Source organism: Apodemus sylvaticus, chromosome 7, assembly GCF_947179515.1.
Source record: "Apodemus sylvaticus chromosome 7, mApoSyl1.1, whole genome shotgun sequence".
Classification (NCBI taxonomy): domain Eukaryota; kingdom Metazoa; phylum Chordata; class Mammalia; order Rodentia; family Muridae; genus Apodemus; species Apodemus sylvaticus.
In genome coordinates, this window is record NC_067478.1 from 588,242 (window position 1) to 605,754 (window position 17,513).

The 17,513-nt window shown below is 42.7% G+C and overlaps 1 protein-coding gene across 1 annotated transcript in view; it reads left to right on the plus strand.

Annotated features, from left to right (window-relative positions):
- The window catches only part of Slc6a20 (solute carrier family 6 member 20), an 88,460-nt gene that overhangs the window by 42,835 nt on the left and 28,112 nt on the right, over positions 1-17,513 (plus strand). Inside the window, exon 1 of the mRNA XM_052186866.1 lies at positions 557-844. Within this exon, the coding sequence (XP_052042826.1) occupies positions 595-844 (250 nt within the window). The 5' untranslated portion in view covers positions 557-594. Of the gene's footprint in view, positions 845-17,513 lie in introns of the transcript that reaches the window.

The window sequence follows — 17,513 nt, forward strand, 5'->3', positions numbered from 1 at the left end:
CCTCTGATTACTTGCTACCCTTTAACTGTCAGTTATGCTCCTGAGGCTCTGTCATTGTGTGTGCAAGGCAGGAACCCAACATAATGCACTATTGCACTTAGTAGATTTTATTGGTAGCTCAAGATGTGCCATTGTGGGAGTGTTTGTACCATAAAAGTACATAGATCTGAGTTTGTACAGAGTACATAGATCTATGTACTTTGACAAGTATGTAGATCAGAGTTTTTCTGCAGTTTGTAGCTAAACATTTTCCAATTCACCATCAGTCTCCAGCAGATACAATCATCTTTGTGAATTTCTTTGCAGACACACTCTAAACAGCAACCTGAGGAGCCCAGAAATCCTGGACTTTGAGAGACAAGGGACACAGAAAGGAATGTGGCCAGAGGTCAGTGGGAGGGTCTAAACTGGCCACCTGTGAGGTTGAGTCAGAGAGGGAGGCACTGGTCAAGAAGGGAACCCACACCAGAGCCTGGTAGGGACGAAAGCTGATTCCAGAGTCCTGAGTCCTGGAAAGAGTAAAAACATAGGGGTTGGGGTGGGGCAGAAGAGTCACAGGTGTTACCCATTCTACACTGAGAGTTGTCTCAGAAGATGGAGTCACCTTCAGCACATGTGAGCTCCCTGCCAGAGAATGAGGAGCTACAGCCCTGGGGAGGCTCTGGAGGCCCTAATCAACACCCAGGAAGACCAAGGTCAACAGAGTGTGCCCATCCTGGGGTTGTGGAGAAGGTGCGGCCAAAGTGGGACAACCCCCTGCAGTTCTTACTCACCTGTGTCTCCTATGCTGTGGGCCTGGGCAATGTATGGCGCTTCCCCTACCTGTGCCAGATGTATGGCGGAGGTGAGTGCAATGGGTAGGGGCAGCATGTTGGCCTAACTGAGTGCTTCACAGCTCCAACTTTCACCTTCCTGTTACCTGGATGAATTATAGGACTGTTGGATGTTACCTCCAAAGAGCTGACCCACAGTCCTGCACAGAAGGAAAGTTCGGCCTTTGCATCTATGGACAGTGCTTTTGCTCTGCTATCTAAAACATCTTTGGCTAAGTTAAAGTCATAAAGGTTTTCTCTGTTCCTCATCTCTTTAACCTCTGGTTTGTGCATATGGAACTATGATCTACTTCCTTTCTTCCTTTTTCTGTGCATGAAATGTGATATCAATTAAGTGAGGCTCTTTAGATTCAGTTGATTATATATATATCAAACTATATATATATATATATATATATATATATATATATATAGTTTGAGGAAGTAATGGAAATGATTGCCCTGAACAGCTAAAGGTGACCACACTCCTACCTTGGTACGAGCCTTGAGTTTTCTTCTGGCCCTAGGCAGCAAGCAGATAAACATCCAGGGTCTGTCACAGAGACAAGCTGACCATGGGCCACACCAGATTTGATGTAGTTACTGCTTGATACTTTGGGTTAAAATTAGACTATCTTATGACCTTTAAGTGTTAGAGCATTAACTCCAACAGCTGTGGAAATATGGCCTCTGCTGTAAGGTGTCTCCAGAGAATAAACCACACAGGCCTCAGCCTCCTTTGACATCAAGTTGCTAAAGGGTAAAAACCTTTTCAGAGCAAGGAGTGGATTTAGCCTTGAGAAGCCTCGGGAATGAGAATGCGGTGTCCAAACCCTGCTTGCACACAAGGACAAGCTGGGGGCAGGCTCTGGCCATTCGTGTGGATATGTGCTGTCCCCTACCAACACTTTAACTCTTCCCGCCTGCATATGGCCACAGAGCTCTTCATGACCTCTGTGATAGCCACTCCACTTCTGGGATCTGTGAGCCACCTCAATTCCACAGCTTGGTTTAGAAAAGGGCACTGGATACAACCCAAAGACCCACATTTGAGTAGATTGACCAACACACTAAGAGCAGAATGCCTTACAAACAGCTTAAGACTGAGCTACAGTCCCTCTGCAAAGTTGATTCTAAGGTGGCTGCTGTTTCCTCCTGAAAGATAGAGTGAGGAGAATTGGTCAGGAAGGCACGAGGGGTGTGTGTGTGTGTGTGTGTGTGTGTGTGTGTGTGTGTGTCTAAACAGTACCAGTAGGGGAGAGGGGAGGATTCCAGGGTGAACATTGACAGCCTTAGGGCCATTCCCATCCCAGAGAGATAGAGCTGTTACTTTCCCTTTCCCTGTGGCTTGGTTGTTTGACCCTGGGAACTAAGCTCCACGATTCCCTAGATGATTTATTACATTTCTTGGCATCTCTTACCCATGATTTGAGAAGACTTCTACTTAGGGTCATGTATGTAACTCAAAATTGTGGAGAAGGACTTGGAAGCAGCTATGATTATGCAGCACTCTGAGAGCCCCCTCCGAATGAAGAACTCTACCCAACCAAGGCTAGCATGGTGAGAAACCTAGACAGCTCCCATTTCCACTAGCAATAAGATGAATAGGGAGCTTGGGCTCTGACTGGGCAGGGTGATTTGATCTTGTATGGCTACCCATTAGAAGTAGGGTAGAGAGTTACGCCACTACTCTTAAGCCACGACTCTTAAGCCAAGAGAGACTGGACTCCAAGGAACCAAATGTCTTCCAGAGGAAGAAGAGTGAGAGAGGATAGATTTTCCACTCTTCTGCTTCTTTCCTCCTTGCTGGGCTCTTGAGCTATAAATAACTGGAGGTAGGGAAAATTTGCTCAGCTTTTTTCTTTCTTGATGTTCCAGCACACAGGCAAAACCTGAACTAGTCTTGGAGTTTTCCAGTGTAGAGAAAAGCTTGCTTTGAGTTTGAGGTGAGAGGTACCTGGAACTCAAATGGAGTTCGTAAGTGAGGTAGCGGGGCAAGTTCTGTCGATATGAAGGAAATCTTTGTTGGGTGCTGGCACCCTGAGGGACTGTAGCTGTTGCCCAGAACTCACATAGCTACTGCTGGGGTCATGGGACAAATGACTCCATACAGCCTAGCCCAGACCCCCATGTCCCTGGTGTATAAGTAAAGTTCTCTGATGGCCTTACAAGACACTGGACTGTTGACATCTCAAAGCTGATGGGTGAGTGAGTAGGGAGGAAAGTTGCAGAAACACTTAGCTGAGGTAGAGCTGCTGAAATCTTACTTTAAACATCATGAGGCCCTGACTTCCATTCCTAGCACAGTAACTGTCAATCCATGGAGCTAAAGGAAACCTAAAAGTTTTCCAAATCTTGAGTCTCTAGCGTTAAGATTACTAGAACCTGGGACACTCATGAGAATTTTCAGCAGCCTAGGGCCAGGCGATAATTAAGCTGCTACCACTGACAGCTGTAGGCAAAGAAGGATCTGCCTGCTTGGGTTGCAGGATGAAGATGAAGGGATTCACTGGGAATTAAAGCTGCTCTTCCTGCTTGACATCTCCAATTTATAGAATATCTTTTCCCCTCGCTGCCTGCTTTTGTTTCTGCCCCATAGTACCATGAGCACTCCCACTTTTGCCCTCATTTTCCAGTTGATGTGACAAACAGGGAAAAGTATTCCATATTCTCTTATTATGGGTGCATATAAGTTATTTGTAGAGTGCTTAGGGTGTAGGGTGTTTACTTACAGATTATTAATTTAGATGGGGAAAATTCTCTTATTATGGGTGCATATAAGTTATTTGTAGAGTGCTTAGAATGTAGGGTGTTTACTTACAGATTGTTAATTTAGATGGGGAAAATAGGCCAAAGAGAATATTTTCTTCAGGTTATTTTGAATGGCGGATCTTATAAGATTAGGAATTCATTAAGGTCACAAGATATTAAAGAATCAATTGTAAGAGCAAATAATATGCCAGGCATGGTGGTGTATACCTTTAGTCCCAGCACACAGGGATATCCTCCAACTCAGGAGGCAGAAGCAGGTAGGCAATCTTGAGTTTGAGGCCAGTCTGGTCTACACATTGAGTTCCAGGACAGCTAGGGATACTCAGAGAAACTGGCTCAAAAAGAAACCAAAACCAAAGAGGGGAGGAGGGGAGACAGGGAGAGAAAGAGATGCTCTGGCATGTCTTGCAGATGGCAGTCAGCAGGGACTCCCCTAGACTGTGTCTAGATATTCTATAAATTACCCTTTTGGTTCTCTTTTATCCACTGGTCTAAAGTAAGGAATACCTGATTAGATTTTTTAAAAGCCTGTAATGGGAAATATCAGATATATAAACCAGAAGAGAAGAAAGTCTCCATGGCTATGAGCTGTGTGTTTCAGAGCTACATTGACTGGTTTCTTGCTGGATGAAGTTTAAGAGGCTGTATCAGGCCCCCACATTTCCTAACACTTCATAATTTCTTCTAAATGTTGTCAATAAGGGAAGCACCTTCAGGAAGCAACAGAGGGCTGCATTAGGTGTAGCAGAAACCATTCACTGTTGCAGAGTCAGGAGAACAAGAAGGATAAAGGTCTGGGGCTCTGAAGGAAGACAGTGTTCTGAGCATAGAAGGAGATTCTCCTAGTTTCTTGGTTCCCATGGTTAATAGGGACTGTAATGGATAGTTCTATTTTTCCACCTTGGATGACATCTTTTTAGTCTGGCCTGGTTGCTAGGTCAGGGGAGCATCAGAGGTTGGAAGATATGTTACCTAGTAGTCAAGAATGCCCTTTCAGATGTCCAACTGCTATGCTGTAAACACTTTTTTTTTTTTTTTGAAACAGGGTTTGTGTAGCCTTGGCTATCCTGGAACTAGGTCTGTATACTAGGACTCAAACGCAAAGATCTGCCCTTTTCAATCTTGTTGATCCTTGGGACTATGATCACTTTTCCTCCCACTTAGATACCCCATTCTCTATCAGGGAGGGCTTTGGGACTCTCCCCATTATGGATCCACCTTCTCTGGAACTTTCTGTGTAACAGGTGCTACTTGTTGCAGCCTCAAATCCTTAACCTCACGGTTATGTAGTTAGACACAATAGGGAATAGGGTGGATACATCCAGATCCTGTTGAAAGATGGACAGAGTTATTGGTAAATAGCAGTGACCTGAACACATGCCTAATACATATTTGAAACTTTGTTGGCCAGTATGAAAGTACCCATAAACTGTTTCAATTTAGTGAAACTAGACTCAGGGCAAAGCCACAGTCACAAAGTTTGTATAACTGGGAGCTGTCTCCCCAAAAGTGGCATCCTTATCTGGGGACCAGATAGGAATGTGAGCAACCCTGTTTGTCAGCCGTGGCTGACAATTCTAGTTGTTCTTAGATTTATGCAAATGACTAAGAGAATTTCTGAATTGGTAGGTAGATATGTCCCAAAAGGAGATAGAACCTAAACACTGGACTTCTTAGAAGATACTCATTGTTGTGATCATAAAAAGAAATAGACATGAGAATATGTTCTATGGGGTATGGTGATGTGGGGGAAGGGGTGCCTCAGTGGGCCCATGCTGAGGCATCCTGTCCTGCTGAGGGACCAGTCACTCTACCGGTATAGCATAGAATAGAGTTTATTCAGAGCATGGGGAGGGGAGTTAAGAGGGTAGTAGAGAGAAGGAAAGGGAGAGGGTAGGAGAGAGTAGAGAAGTAGAGGCCAGCCATGACTGGAGAGGGGCAGGGAAGGGAAGGGGGAAAGAAAGAGCCCAAGAGGGCAAGAGAGCAAGAGAGCCAAGAGACTAAGAGAGAGGAGGGGGCAAGGAGCTCCTTTTATAGTGGGCGAGGCATACCTGGCTGTTACCAGGTAACTGTGGGGGTGGAGTCCAGACAGAGTACCAACACTCACTATGAATCTTTGATCCCAGGCACTTCCTTAGTAGACTCTTGGCTGTTTATAACTGTATAAGATTATCTATTAAATTTATCCCTGTTTAACTTTAAATGAATCAGACAAACTCCATGCAATTACTGGTGGGGGCAGGAAGGTTTACTCTGAGTCTAAATCTGTAATTGCCAGTCTGGCTACTAGCTCAACTATGCTCCCCAAATACTTGCTGTCTGAAACTCTCTGGGTTACTTCTGTGCCACCAGTTTGGTGTCCTGGGTAGCATATCACTATGTCATGTGCTCTTGGTCCACCATGACTCCTGGAGACCTCCTGTTCTCCTGTCTTCTCCTCATGATGCATACCTGCAACCCCCTCAGCCCCATAACTCAAACTCCACCTCTCTTCATTGCCCTCAGTAATTGGCTGTCACCATTTTTATTTTAACCAATAGTTTTAAATTGAGGAACAAAGTTTACATAACATCAGTTGGTATACTTGAGGATCTACTCATCAGAGACAACCAGATTTTGGGAGCTAGTATTTAGCATTTAGATACAAGCAGCACCAGACCAACCCCCTACATATAACTGCACAAAATGTGTGACATTTGGCTAAAGGAGGCCTCCCCCCCTCCCCTTTTTGCATACAGCTCTGTGAACTTGTGTGTACTGCTGATCACTAGAAACATTTAATTTTGGATTTTGTGATCATGTGAAGCTGGAGCAGAGAAGCTCCTGTAGTAACACAGCACATGCTCAGTGAACTCAGTGAACATGACTACCAACGCCTTTCAAAGAGCCTGCATGGTTTACATACAAAGTGACTCTTATGGCAAATCAAGTGTTTTGAGAAATGATGGCATTAAATATTTGGATACAAATGGAGCTCTGAGGGGAGCTGGGACTGATTTCCTATGGCCAGGGACAAGACAGTAATATTGCACTAAGAAAGACTAAAAGAGGAAACTCTTTAGAGAGTTGGCTCTAAGACATGGCTAGGTGGCCCAGCCTCTCCCGGGGACTGTACTTGCTGCTGATTGTTGACAAGCTGGAGATGCTCATCAAGATGGACTGGAAGTGTTGAGTATAAAAGGGCAATTCTTACCCAAGCCTTCTTTTTTCCCCCATCTCATTGTAGAGAAGACAAATTATTTCAAAGATTATTCCAAAGTCAATACTCAGCTGCTTTCTCAAACACTGAGCAGAACCAGACATTAAAAACAAAACAAAACAAAAAACAAACAAACAAACAAAAAAACCCAACTGTTTTATTTGTTGGTTTGTTGTGGTTGGTTGGTTGCTTTTGGTAAGGAGATATGGCCCAGGTATTAACTAAGACGGGTTTTTTTCTCTTGCTTGAAGTTGTGGGAGAATTCTGACCCATTTGTTTTCACAGAGCCTTCTCACTGGCAGAGACTAAAGAAAAACAGAAGCTATTAAGTTTTCCAGGTTGTCTGCCTCCATTTGTAGGCACATGCGATTGATTCTGGGTAGATCTTCTAAGAAGTTGGTTAGGGAAGGTCTCAGGTTAGTCATTAGAAATGTCATTCCTTTTTTATGGGGACTCACTGTCACTCACCCATGACTTTATAAAGTTTAAATACTCTAAAAGGATAGCATTTCAATCTGTTCCCGATGCATGACCCAATGAATAAGACTAACCTGGATAATGATTCTACATTCTATATAAAGAAAACAGATACTTTGGGTCCAGCCACTTGTGATCAGATTCAACAAGTCTCCTGGATTCAGCAAACCACTAGATTCTGTTTTATAGAAGAAAAAATAAATGTCTTTTGTGTCAGTTGTCATATGCTGTTTAAGTTTATTAAGAACCTGGCTCTGGAGATGGAATTTGGTCTTTCACTTCAGATCCACTGTGTTTGCCTCAAAAATATCCTCCAAAGCACCCTTTCCTGAGCCAGAATAGCCATCTAACCCTGAGACAAGGAAAAAGAACAACACAAGAAGATTAAAGGCATTATTTATCTCATATATCATTTATCTCAGGATATATAAGTTCTTATGTTCATTCAGAACTAAAAATATGGATAGAGTAGATCTCTCTCTACTGTGTGGAGAATGTCTTGCATGTTGTTTTTTGTTTTTGTTTACCTGGGAACTTAACAACCCCCATTGTTTAACAGGATGTATACAGGTAATATTATATATGTAGCTTGGATTCAACTTTCTTTATTAAGGTGGTTTTATACAGCATTATCTTCTAAGCCAAAACTTCTGCCACCTTTATGACATCAGCTGGACCTGCTTGCAAAAGATTGTCACACCTAGGTTTGGTGACTGTTGATTTGTTGATATCATTATGTCTCATAAAATGGCTGGATATTTTTCTAGAATGGAAAAGAAAACAAGAAAGCTTAAGTATGTTATAAAGGTCTAACAAGTTATACAAGGTCATATAAAAGTCAAAGTTAAATGCACTGACGTCAAACCTTTGTACAAAGAAATGAAGTTACTGGTCTATACTACATGCCAATTACAAGGACTAGCTTAAAGAAGAAAAATGTATGTGTAATCAAGTTCAAGTGTTTGTTTTGGCCTGTTATTCTGTGGTGCATCTAAGGAAATACTCTCGCTCTCACCTCAACGTTCTAGCTATAAGGGTCTATTAGTTAAATAAAATTTGGTAGCACGAGATAAGGGTCTATTAGTTAGAGTTCTTTAAAGAAACAAAACTTGGTAGCGCACACGCGCGCACACACACACAAACATGCACGCACGCACTCACGTGTGTGTGTGTGTGTGTGTGTGTGTATGTTTACACATATGTATACATATATACGTATATATGTAAATGGAATTATTATAGTAGTTTACAGGCTGTGATGCAGATAATCCAACAATGGCTATCCACCAGTAAAAAGCCAAAAAATGCAGTAGTTGTTCAGTTCACAAGGCTGGGTGTTTCAGTCTGTGAAGAGTGAGGCAGAAGAGTGCCTCATCATGGGAATAAACTTCGCAGCGAGAGTGAGGGCAAGCAAGTGAAAGGGCTTCCTCCTTCCAATCCTTTTATATGAGCTGGCATATGGTATGGCAGCTATGGTCTTAGGGTGGGTCTTCCCACCTCAAATGATCCAATCAGAAAGAGTTTCCCGTAGCTGTGCTCAGGTCCTTGGGTTTTAGTTGAATCCATATGTAATCACTTTGACAGTCAAGATTAGCCTTCACAAAGGGAATGTATAGTCTCTTCAAAATGCAACTTGAGTTCTGAAGAGACCCAGTGTAGGACCTTGGGCCGTTCTTGAAGATGTGGGACTGCAGACCACTGGACAGATGCCATGAGCCTGCTTTATAAGAGTCCCCCTCTCCCTGAATGGCACCAGCCCAAACTCACCCTCTCAACAAAAAGCAGCTAGAGCTGTCACAGCCTCCTCCCCTCTGAGTGGGATTGGGCCTGAAGGAGAACTGGAGGGACATAGGTCAATGAAGGGCATGAAAACTGCTTTCCTGAAAGAGTAACTTCTTGTCCCCAGAAACCACTGTGGGGATTAAGGGCAGGTATCTAAACAAGACCAGGGGGAGAAAGGAGAGGACACAGGAAAACTCATGGGCCAAGAAGACCACTAGCTCAGGGCTCCATACAATCTGAAGGTTTAAAGCACTTATTTTCTCTCACTTTGCAACTATGTCCAGGGAAATTAGCTCAGAAGTCCTATAGATGACCATCAATACCCCTATTACATAGGCAATCCATGTGTACCACGGAGGCATTTTGTGACTGCCAGGAGCCATCTAAGAGAGGCTAAAAACTAGCAGGTGATTTTCCTGAGAAGGTTTCTCCATGGATTGTAAAACTAGAATGGATGAGCCCTTCTAGGCAAGGCCAAAGGGAAGACATATTATCAGAAAGATTCCTGCTACTAATAAGCTTTTCCTGTTATTATTAACCCACCATTTCGAGCAGATTTCTTCAGATCAATAAAGATGTACTGTCTTATAGTGATGCTATATAGACGAATCAATGATTTCTTAATTCTTAATGATAATCCTGTAAGAATTCCTAAAATTACACTAGTAATTATTAAGCCCTTTATAGTAGGACTGTTATTAAAGCCCTCTCTGATATGAAAACAGACATTAGAACTCTACCAGTCTTCACATGTCATGAGTTAGTTGCTTCTGAGATAGAAAGCAGGCATTTACAACTTAGAGCACATTCTAAGAGGTGTAAAACAATTAACTGTAAGACCCCAAAAGCCTGGGGTGCCCCAGCAACCCACATCCCAGAAGGCGACACCCAAATCACTCGTGAGAAACGGTCTCGATGCAATAGCATGAGGATTTCTTTATTTCCAGAATTCTGGGTTCCATAGCCGTGCACCACGCAGGGTCAGATGACTATGGACCCCGAGTGCCGAATTGCGACAGCTTTTATAAGTTTACGACAAAGCCCACGAATCACAAACCAATCATTTCTTAGCATGGAGAGCCCTCGAAATGCGAGCCAATCAGTTTAAATTATCGGAGCCCGCGCTCAGTGAACCAATTAGTTTCCTATAATGTCTACAGTTGTGTGAACTCCTGCTTAGAGGTAATGGCGTAAGTCTACAGAAGATAAGCTTAGCCCATTTCCAGTTACCCTATGGGGCCAGGATCACCTATTCAAGGCCTTTCTGCTAGGTCTAAACAAAGGACAGGCTCTGGAATGTGACCTTTTACCTAGTTTCTTTTTAACAAAGCGAGATAGCATTTTAAACTACTGATTTCTTGGGGTCATTAGAATTAGGCTGCATTATTTTCTATCCTTTCATTCCCCAGTTCTTTTCTTGGTAAGTTCTAATCTTAGAACTATAGAACTAAATCTTTGACTATATATTCTGGATTGTCCTGCCCTAATCTCTGATAGTTGGCATAGCATAAGAATCTGCACAGCACTTATACATTTCTCTAATAAAAGCTATTAACCGGTTAGTCACACAGGTTTTAATTGTAAGCAAAAGTAGTAAAATTACAAAGGGTCTCATCAAAACAGAAAGCAGGATGGTCAAGAGTACAAGATCAGGGCTTTTCCACCGAGACTCAAGATTTTCTGCACAGTGGCGTCTAACGTAGACCAAATCTCCAAATTGGAAGTGATGTGGAACTTGCAAGTCTTTCTCTTGAGTGGGCCTCCCGGAGCTGCTTCCACACTTGCTGTCTCACCCACTCGAGGGCCTTGAGCCTAGAGAACAAAAGCCTGAAGCAAAACGGGTAGGAGAGCTATCTAACCATTAATATCAGTCTCTGTGGTTAATTTGGTGAGGGTTTCTTTCATCAAGGTTCCAGCAACAGTTCCTGAAGCCTTCTCATACAGATCCAGTCACCTATCTGGAAGCAGTGAGGAGTCTCTAGCATGCCTGGAGCCTTTAAGCAAATCTCATATTGTGGGACACCTCCTGGGAAGGCCCAGTGAACACCAAAGGAGTTGGGGTATCAAAGAAGATATCTAGGGGGGTCAGGATAAAATGGTAGGGGCTCTTCAGAAACAATGGGGAGAGGCACCACTCAGCCTGAACCAGTCTCTAAGGCCAATTTAGTTAAGGTTTCTCATAGGGTTTTGTTTATTCTCTCTATCTGCCTTGAGCCCTGGGGACAGTACGTCCAATAATGTTTCCAATTAGTCCCTAATATCTGTTAATTTCTGAGTTACCTCAGAAACAAAAACAGAACCATTATCTGATCTAATTACCTTGGACACTCTGAAATTTCTTCTAACCTTGGCAGCTGTTTCCTGCTTTAACCCATCTAGAGCAAAGTATCTATACCATATTCTCTTGTCTTTTTATAAAATCTCTTAATATATTCTAGGCTGTTCTCTTCTAGGTCTTTTGCCCTATTTACTCTTTACTACATAAGCATTTACTTGCTGGCATATCTTACACTGTTTTATTATCTTTCTAGCATAAAACCTGAGTCATAAATATATACGTTTGATCCCTTGACTGCCAGGACAGTTTTTAATCTCTTAAATGAATCTATCTGTGCATTTGGCCTAGTGAGTCTTTGGCTTAATTTCTGGGGAGTATAGTTTTCCCTTCTTGTGTGCACCCTCTCTTGGTAATAGTTGGTAGGGTGGCTAGCAATACTCAGTCCTTTTTTAAGTGAGGCTGTTCCTTAATTTAGTCCCATTTCCAAATGGGTGTCTCTTATAGACCCATCATCAGTATAGGCTCCTGCATATCCATTCTTGGAGCCATTTGCTCTGTCTGGCTATTGCCCATTGAGTCTTTTCCCTTTGCACATCCTGGGCAGTGAATACTCACAGTGGCTGACTTCATTAGGACATCTGAGAGGTCCAAGATTTCCTGTTGGTTTCCTCTGATGTGAGCAGTCCTCTTGGCATATATCCCTGTGGACATGGGCTGTGGCAAAGGCATACCTGTTATCCATGGGGATGTTGATTTTCTTGCTGGTTCCAAGGTCTTGGTGAGGGCAACGAGCTCCACTTTCTGCGTTGACATGCCAGGGGGTAAAGATTCTTCTATCCAGATGACATTTGTGCCGTCCACCATAGCAGCACCTGCTTCCATCATGGAGAAAACTTCTCCGGTCTGTAGCAACTTTCAGCAGAGGTCAGCCTCTCTTTTTGGGCCAGTAAGCTGCAGCCCGTTGGGCACGAAGCATATCTGCCCCCTCCCCATTTTGGAGTGTTATGTCTTACTCCAACAGAGAGTAGGAACAGCCTGGGGTGACCCTAAATGAATGGGCTACCCATCCCATCCCTAGGTCTGCTGTTCTTCCGGTAGTCTATGAATACAGTTTGGTGCCAGGGGCTTCTTGGATCCAAGATCTTTTCTTGGAAACAGCGCCATTGGCTTGGAAGACCGAGTGTAGAGCCCCTGTGTCGAAGAACTGAATGGGTTTCTCTTTCACTCCCACAATTATCCTGGGTTGGGGAAGGTGGTCAGAAAACCCATCTCCCCTAGTCACTGTCTTCACCCAGGGCTAACACCTGGGTTTGTCATGAGAGGGGCACTTTTCTCAAGACCTGGGAATTCCTGCTCCCGACATCTATTTCTTAGGGCACACTCTGGCTCAGAGGTTTCTTTCCTTATAGTATGCACATTAGTCCTTTTCTGTCTCCCTTTTCTGCTTTTTCTAACTATCATATCTAGAATTCTCTGTCGCTTCCTTCCTTCTCTGTCACTTTTTTCCCCTCTGTTTCTTCTCCTCCTCTGTCTCCCTGTCTCAGCAAACTACTAAATCTCTCTACAGACTTTCTACACTACTAAATCTTATTACAGACTTCTCAGAAACCTGCACCAAATCCCTCTAGCCTCTGAAGCTCTTTCCTGATATCTCTACTAGCCCTGTCTATAAGAGCCATTGTCATAGTAGCTTTATATTCCAAGCCCCTGGATTCATAGCATGTATATTGGCAGAATGCCTCTATGAGCTGCTCTAGAAAAGCTGTAGGTGACTCATCTGGTACCTGCTTAACCTTACATACCTTGGTCATGTAATTCGTGGGCTGCCATGCCCTCGAGACCTGCCAATGGAGTCTGGTGTTGGTCTGTCAGATGCCTCTTACCTTTTGTCTGAGGGTAATCTTTTTGGCTTCCTGTATTACAAATAAAACAGTCTCAAAGAGATTAATTAGTCTCGTGGGAAATATATCCTTAGTGAGAGAGCTACCATGGTATCAGGATAGGTGGTCTCAGGTACTCTCTAAATATCAATTGAGCATAATTATTATTATTTTGTAAATTATAAACTATAACATAGACATAACACCTAGTTTATCATTCCTGTCAATTAAACAGAACCCTTTTCATCTGTATTATCTTAAAAGACTGTCAGAATTAACAATGTTGCATTCCATAGCTGCCTGCCTATACTATGAACTGGATTGCTGGAACTTTAATATCAGTCAGAACAGTTTGGGCACCCCCCCCCCCAAGACCCTAGGCTGAGTTCCAGTGAACTCACCTGGTGGTTTTTGACTTTACTGCTAGGTGGGTCACCTGCTTAATTCAGGAATTTGTAGACCAGGAAGAACAATGTGCTCAACCTTTACTGAGCTTCTCCACCCAAGGATAAAATTCTTACTGTAACCTACTTCCCTATTGTGCCCTAAGGTCAGATTCCTGCCCATAGCCAGGGATTGTCCTTGACCAAAGTCAAGTTCTTACCATGAGGCGTGACTCCCTAATATGGCTTAAGAATATGGCAATACAACCTAAGAATTAACATTGTAAGAACTGACTTATGTCCTAGCTTTAAATTTCATGTCACCTGAAAATCATTTAAATTTATATCAGCTTTCTCAAGATTAAACAGCTTGGGATGTCTGTGAGACTAACAGTCTTCAACCCCATCAGAAATCTAAGAGTGACCAATATTAACTGAAAACATATAGAAAGCTTTGCATAGCTTTTAAGACATAAACATCATATACCATGGATTTTTGACATCTTTGAAAACCAACTATCCATGTAAAGCAATGTGGACTGTTGTCTATTAAACTATCTTCAGCTATTTCTGATTAAAATCTAGAAAACACCCTAATAATAAACTCAGAACCTTATATTTCTATTTAGCCTAAACTCATAGACTTAAACACATCTCAGATCAGTAATAATAACAAAGAACTGGGTGTAAATACTGTACTTTTAAATTTAGTATTTATACCAATGAAAACCTTGATTTTGTATCAAAATAAGAACTTATGCCTTGAACTTAATAACAATTATAAAGATTTTAGTATCACAAAGACAGATTTTTTTTTACTTAATATTTTAGAATCTAGTCTTCTGGAGGTCTCCTTTATTTTGACCTCTCCCAGAAGAACAATATAACCACAAAGTTTAACATCACATCGAGCATAGCAATTTAAACAAGTTAAAATAAAAGAAATAAACCATTTGTACCAACTTAAACCCAAAATTCTTGCAGCTGCCACATTGCGAGTCTTATCAAGGCTTGTTTTCCTTTTCAGGGGGCGTCAGAGCCCAAGTATTTTTGTCTCTCCTTTTGTTCTAAGTTGGCGCGCTTAAGGTGTGCTTGAGTCATGTGACCTGATTTTGGCACCACAGAGTTGCTTTTCAGTCAGTCAAAATAATATTGTCCGTCTAAGTCCAAGAACATAAAACACAATATAAAACGACACCACATAGACAGCCTGACCCTGCCACCGTCAGGCCTCTACATTCAAGAACACAGAGCAAGGAAAATCACACAATTTGCCTCTAGAGGACACTAGATACCAGATTCTAGTGGAACACGGCTTCCGCCATTACTGACTTGCTGTTTACAGATGGAGAGCCTTATTCAGCTCTCTCCCGGGTCTAATGCTTCTTCTAGACCCCCACGGTCTCAACTCTAGCCACAGCCAGTAGAACACACTGCACCAGACAGACTCTCCGAGCCCCCAGAAGCTTGTAAGCAAAAACAAAAAGCTTTCAGACACAGTGAGACAGACAGAAAACCTGCGGTACCGTCTAATGGTCAAACTGTACACAAAGACACACAAAACTAACAAGTGTTCCAAACACACTCGTCCGCGTCTGGACTTAAACAGCTGCCAAACGCTACCTCGTGTGATTCCACATCCACGTTTTTTCCTAGTAGAAGGAGCACTCTGTCCCCTTTGTCCCAAAAAACCACAATCAGGCTCCCCTGATTGTCCCTCACCCCAGAAGTGTCCTTCGGGGTTACAACCTGCGGCCCTAGGGCGTCCCCTTTCCGCAGCCACTGGGTCCTCACGGGCCACAGCGGCAGCTGCAAAAGCAGGGTTCCACGTCTGCTTTATTACATGCAAATTGAAACCAAAAACACAGACACAGCGGTGCCGCACTCAAAACACTTAGGACATTTAGAACGAAAACATCGCCGGCACACACACATTCCAGAGGGGATCCCCTTTACCTCCGAGTTGGTTCTCGCGTGTGAAGGGAAATCGCACTTCCCAGCCAATGCACCAAGAAATGTAAGACCCCAAAAACCGGGGGTGCCCCAGCAACCCACATCCCAGAAGGCGACACCCAAATCACTCCCGAGAAACGGTCTCGATGCAATAGCATGAGGATTTCTTTATTTCCAGAATTCTGGGTTCCATAGCCGTGCACCACGCAGGGTCAGATGACTATGGACCCCGAGTGCCGAATTGTGACAGTTTTTATAAGTTTACGACAAAGCCCACGAATCACAAACCAACCATTTCTTAGCATGGAGAGCCTGCAAAATGCGAGCCAATCAGTTTAAATTATCGGAGCCCGCACTCAGTGAACCAATTAGTTTCCTATAATGTCTACAGCTGCATGAACTCCTGCTTAGAGGTAATGGCATAAGTCTACAGAAGATAAGCTTAGCCCATTTCCAGTTACCCTGTGGGGCCAGGATCACCTATTCAAGGCCTCTCTGCTAGGTCTAAACAAAGGACAGGCTCTGGAATGTGACCTTTTACCTAGTTTCTTTTTAACAAAGCGAGATAGCATTTTAAACTACTGATTTCTTGGGGTCATTAGAATTAGGCTGTATTATTTTCTATCCGTTCATTAACTAAAGGTCATAAAAAGGGAACTAATGATTTATTGTAGGTGGAAGGACAGAAAATAAATATTTACTGGGTTTATCTATACAAAATTTCAATGATAACTTAGTCATAAAAATTATGATTTTTAACTCTCTATGAACCTATGAAGCCAGTGACAGAAAATTAATGCTTAGCCAGATAATTACTCTTAATAAAAACACATGTAAACATCTCTGTTGTAAATTTCTTATTCAATTTATGATTTGAATTTATGTTTGAACTTTTAGTGAACTTTTGTTAAAAACAAAAAACAAACAAAAAACAAAAGTAAGGATGCTTGGAAAAACCATGTGATTATTCTCCTAGAAAAGGTACAAAAACTAGGGATGATTACATCTTATTGGCTTTATTACATCAGAACAGGAGGAGAAAGCAAGATTAGGGGGAAGAAAGAGGGGGAGGAAAGTAGAGTAACTTAGAAATTTAGAGAGCATATAGTCTGATAGATTTTCCCTCTTTGGCTTCCCCTTAAAAATAAAAAGGGCACGAGGGCAGGAACAGAGAGAAAGAGGGACAAAGGAGGTGCAGAGAGAGCAGAATGAGCAAGCAGGCTTCTTTCTCTCTCTCTCTCTCTCTCTCTCTCTCTCTCTCTCTCTCTCTCTCTCTTCATTTTTTTATTTTTACTAAATATTTTCTTTATTTGCATTTCAAATGTTACCCCTTTCCTGGTTTCCCCTCTTAAAACTCCCTATCCCCTCCCCCTCCCATTGCTCACCAACCCACCGGTAGCTGTCTGCAGCCACGGAGAACTGAGTTCACTTGGAAAGAGGGTTGGGGCTGGAATAGAAAGCACAGGTGTGCGTGAGAAATGAGCCAAGACCAAGTTTTTCTGATCAAGGCCCAAAGTTTAATTTTTGGTTCTGAGTTTATATAGGCAAAGACCCATCCTTTGTTTCAACTGAGTTCTGTTGTTTTGTTCCTGCTGGATTCTTTTGCAAAGTGAGCTCAGCAGGCAGTCAACTCCTCTAGGCTCTGGCAGAGCTATGCACTGCAGTGAGGCCAGAAGCTGGCTCCAGCCAGATGGAAAAACCATCTGCAGTTTTGCCAACTCAAGGCTGGGGGTAGGGAGGGCACATCCATTTGCCTAAGAATTTCATGAATTCATTGTTTTTAATAGTTGAGTAGTATTCCACTATGAAAATATACCACATTTTCTGTATCCATTCCTCTATTGAGGGTCATTTGGGTTCTTTCCAGCTTCTGATTATTATAAATAAGGCTGCTATGAACATAGTGGAGCATGTGTCCTTATTACATATTGGAACATCTTCTGGGTATATGCCCAGGAGTGGTATAGGTGTGTCCTC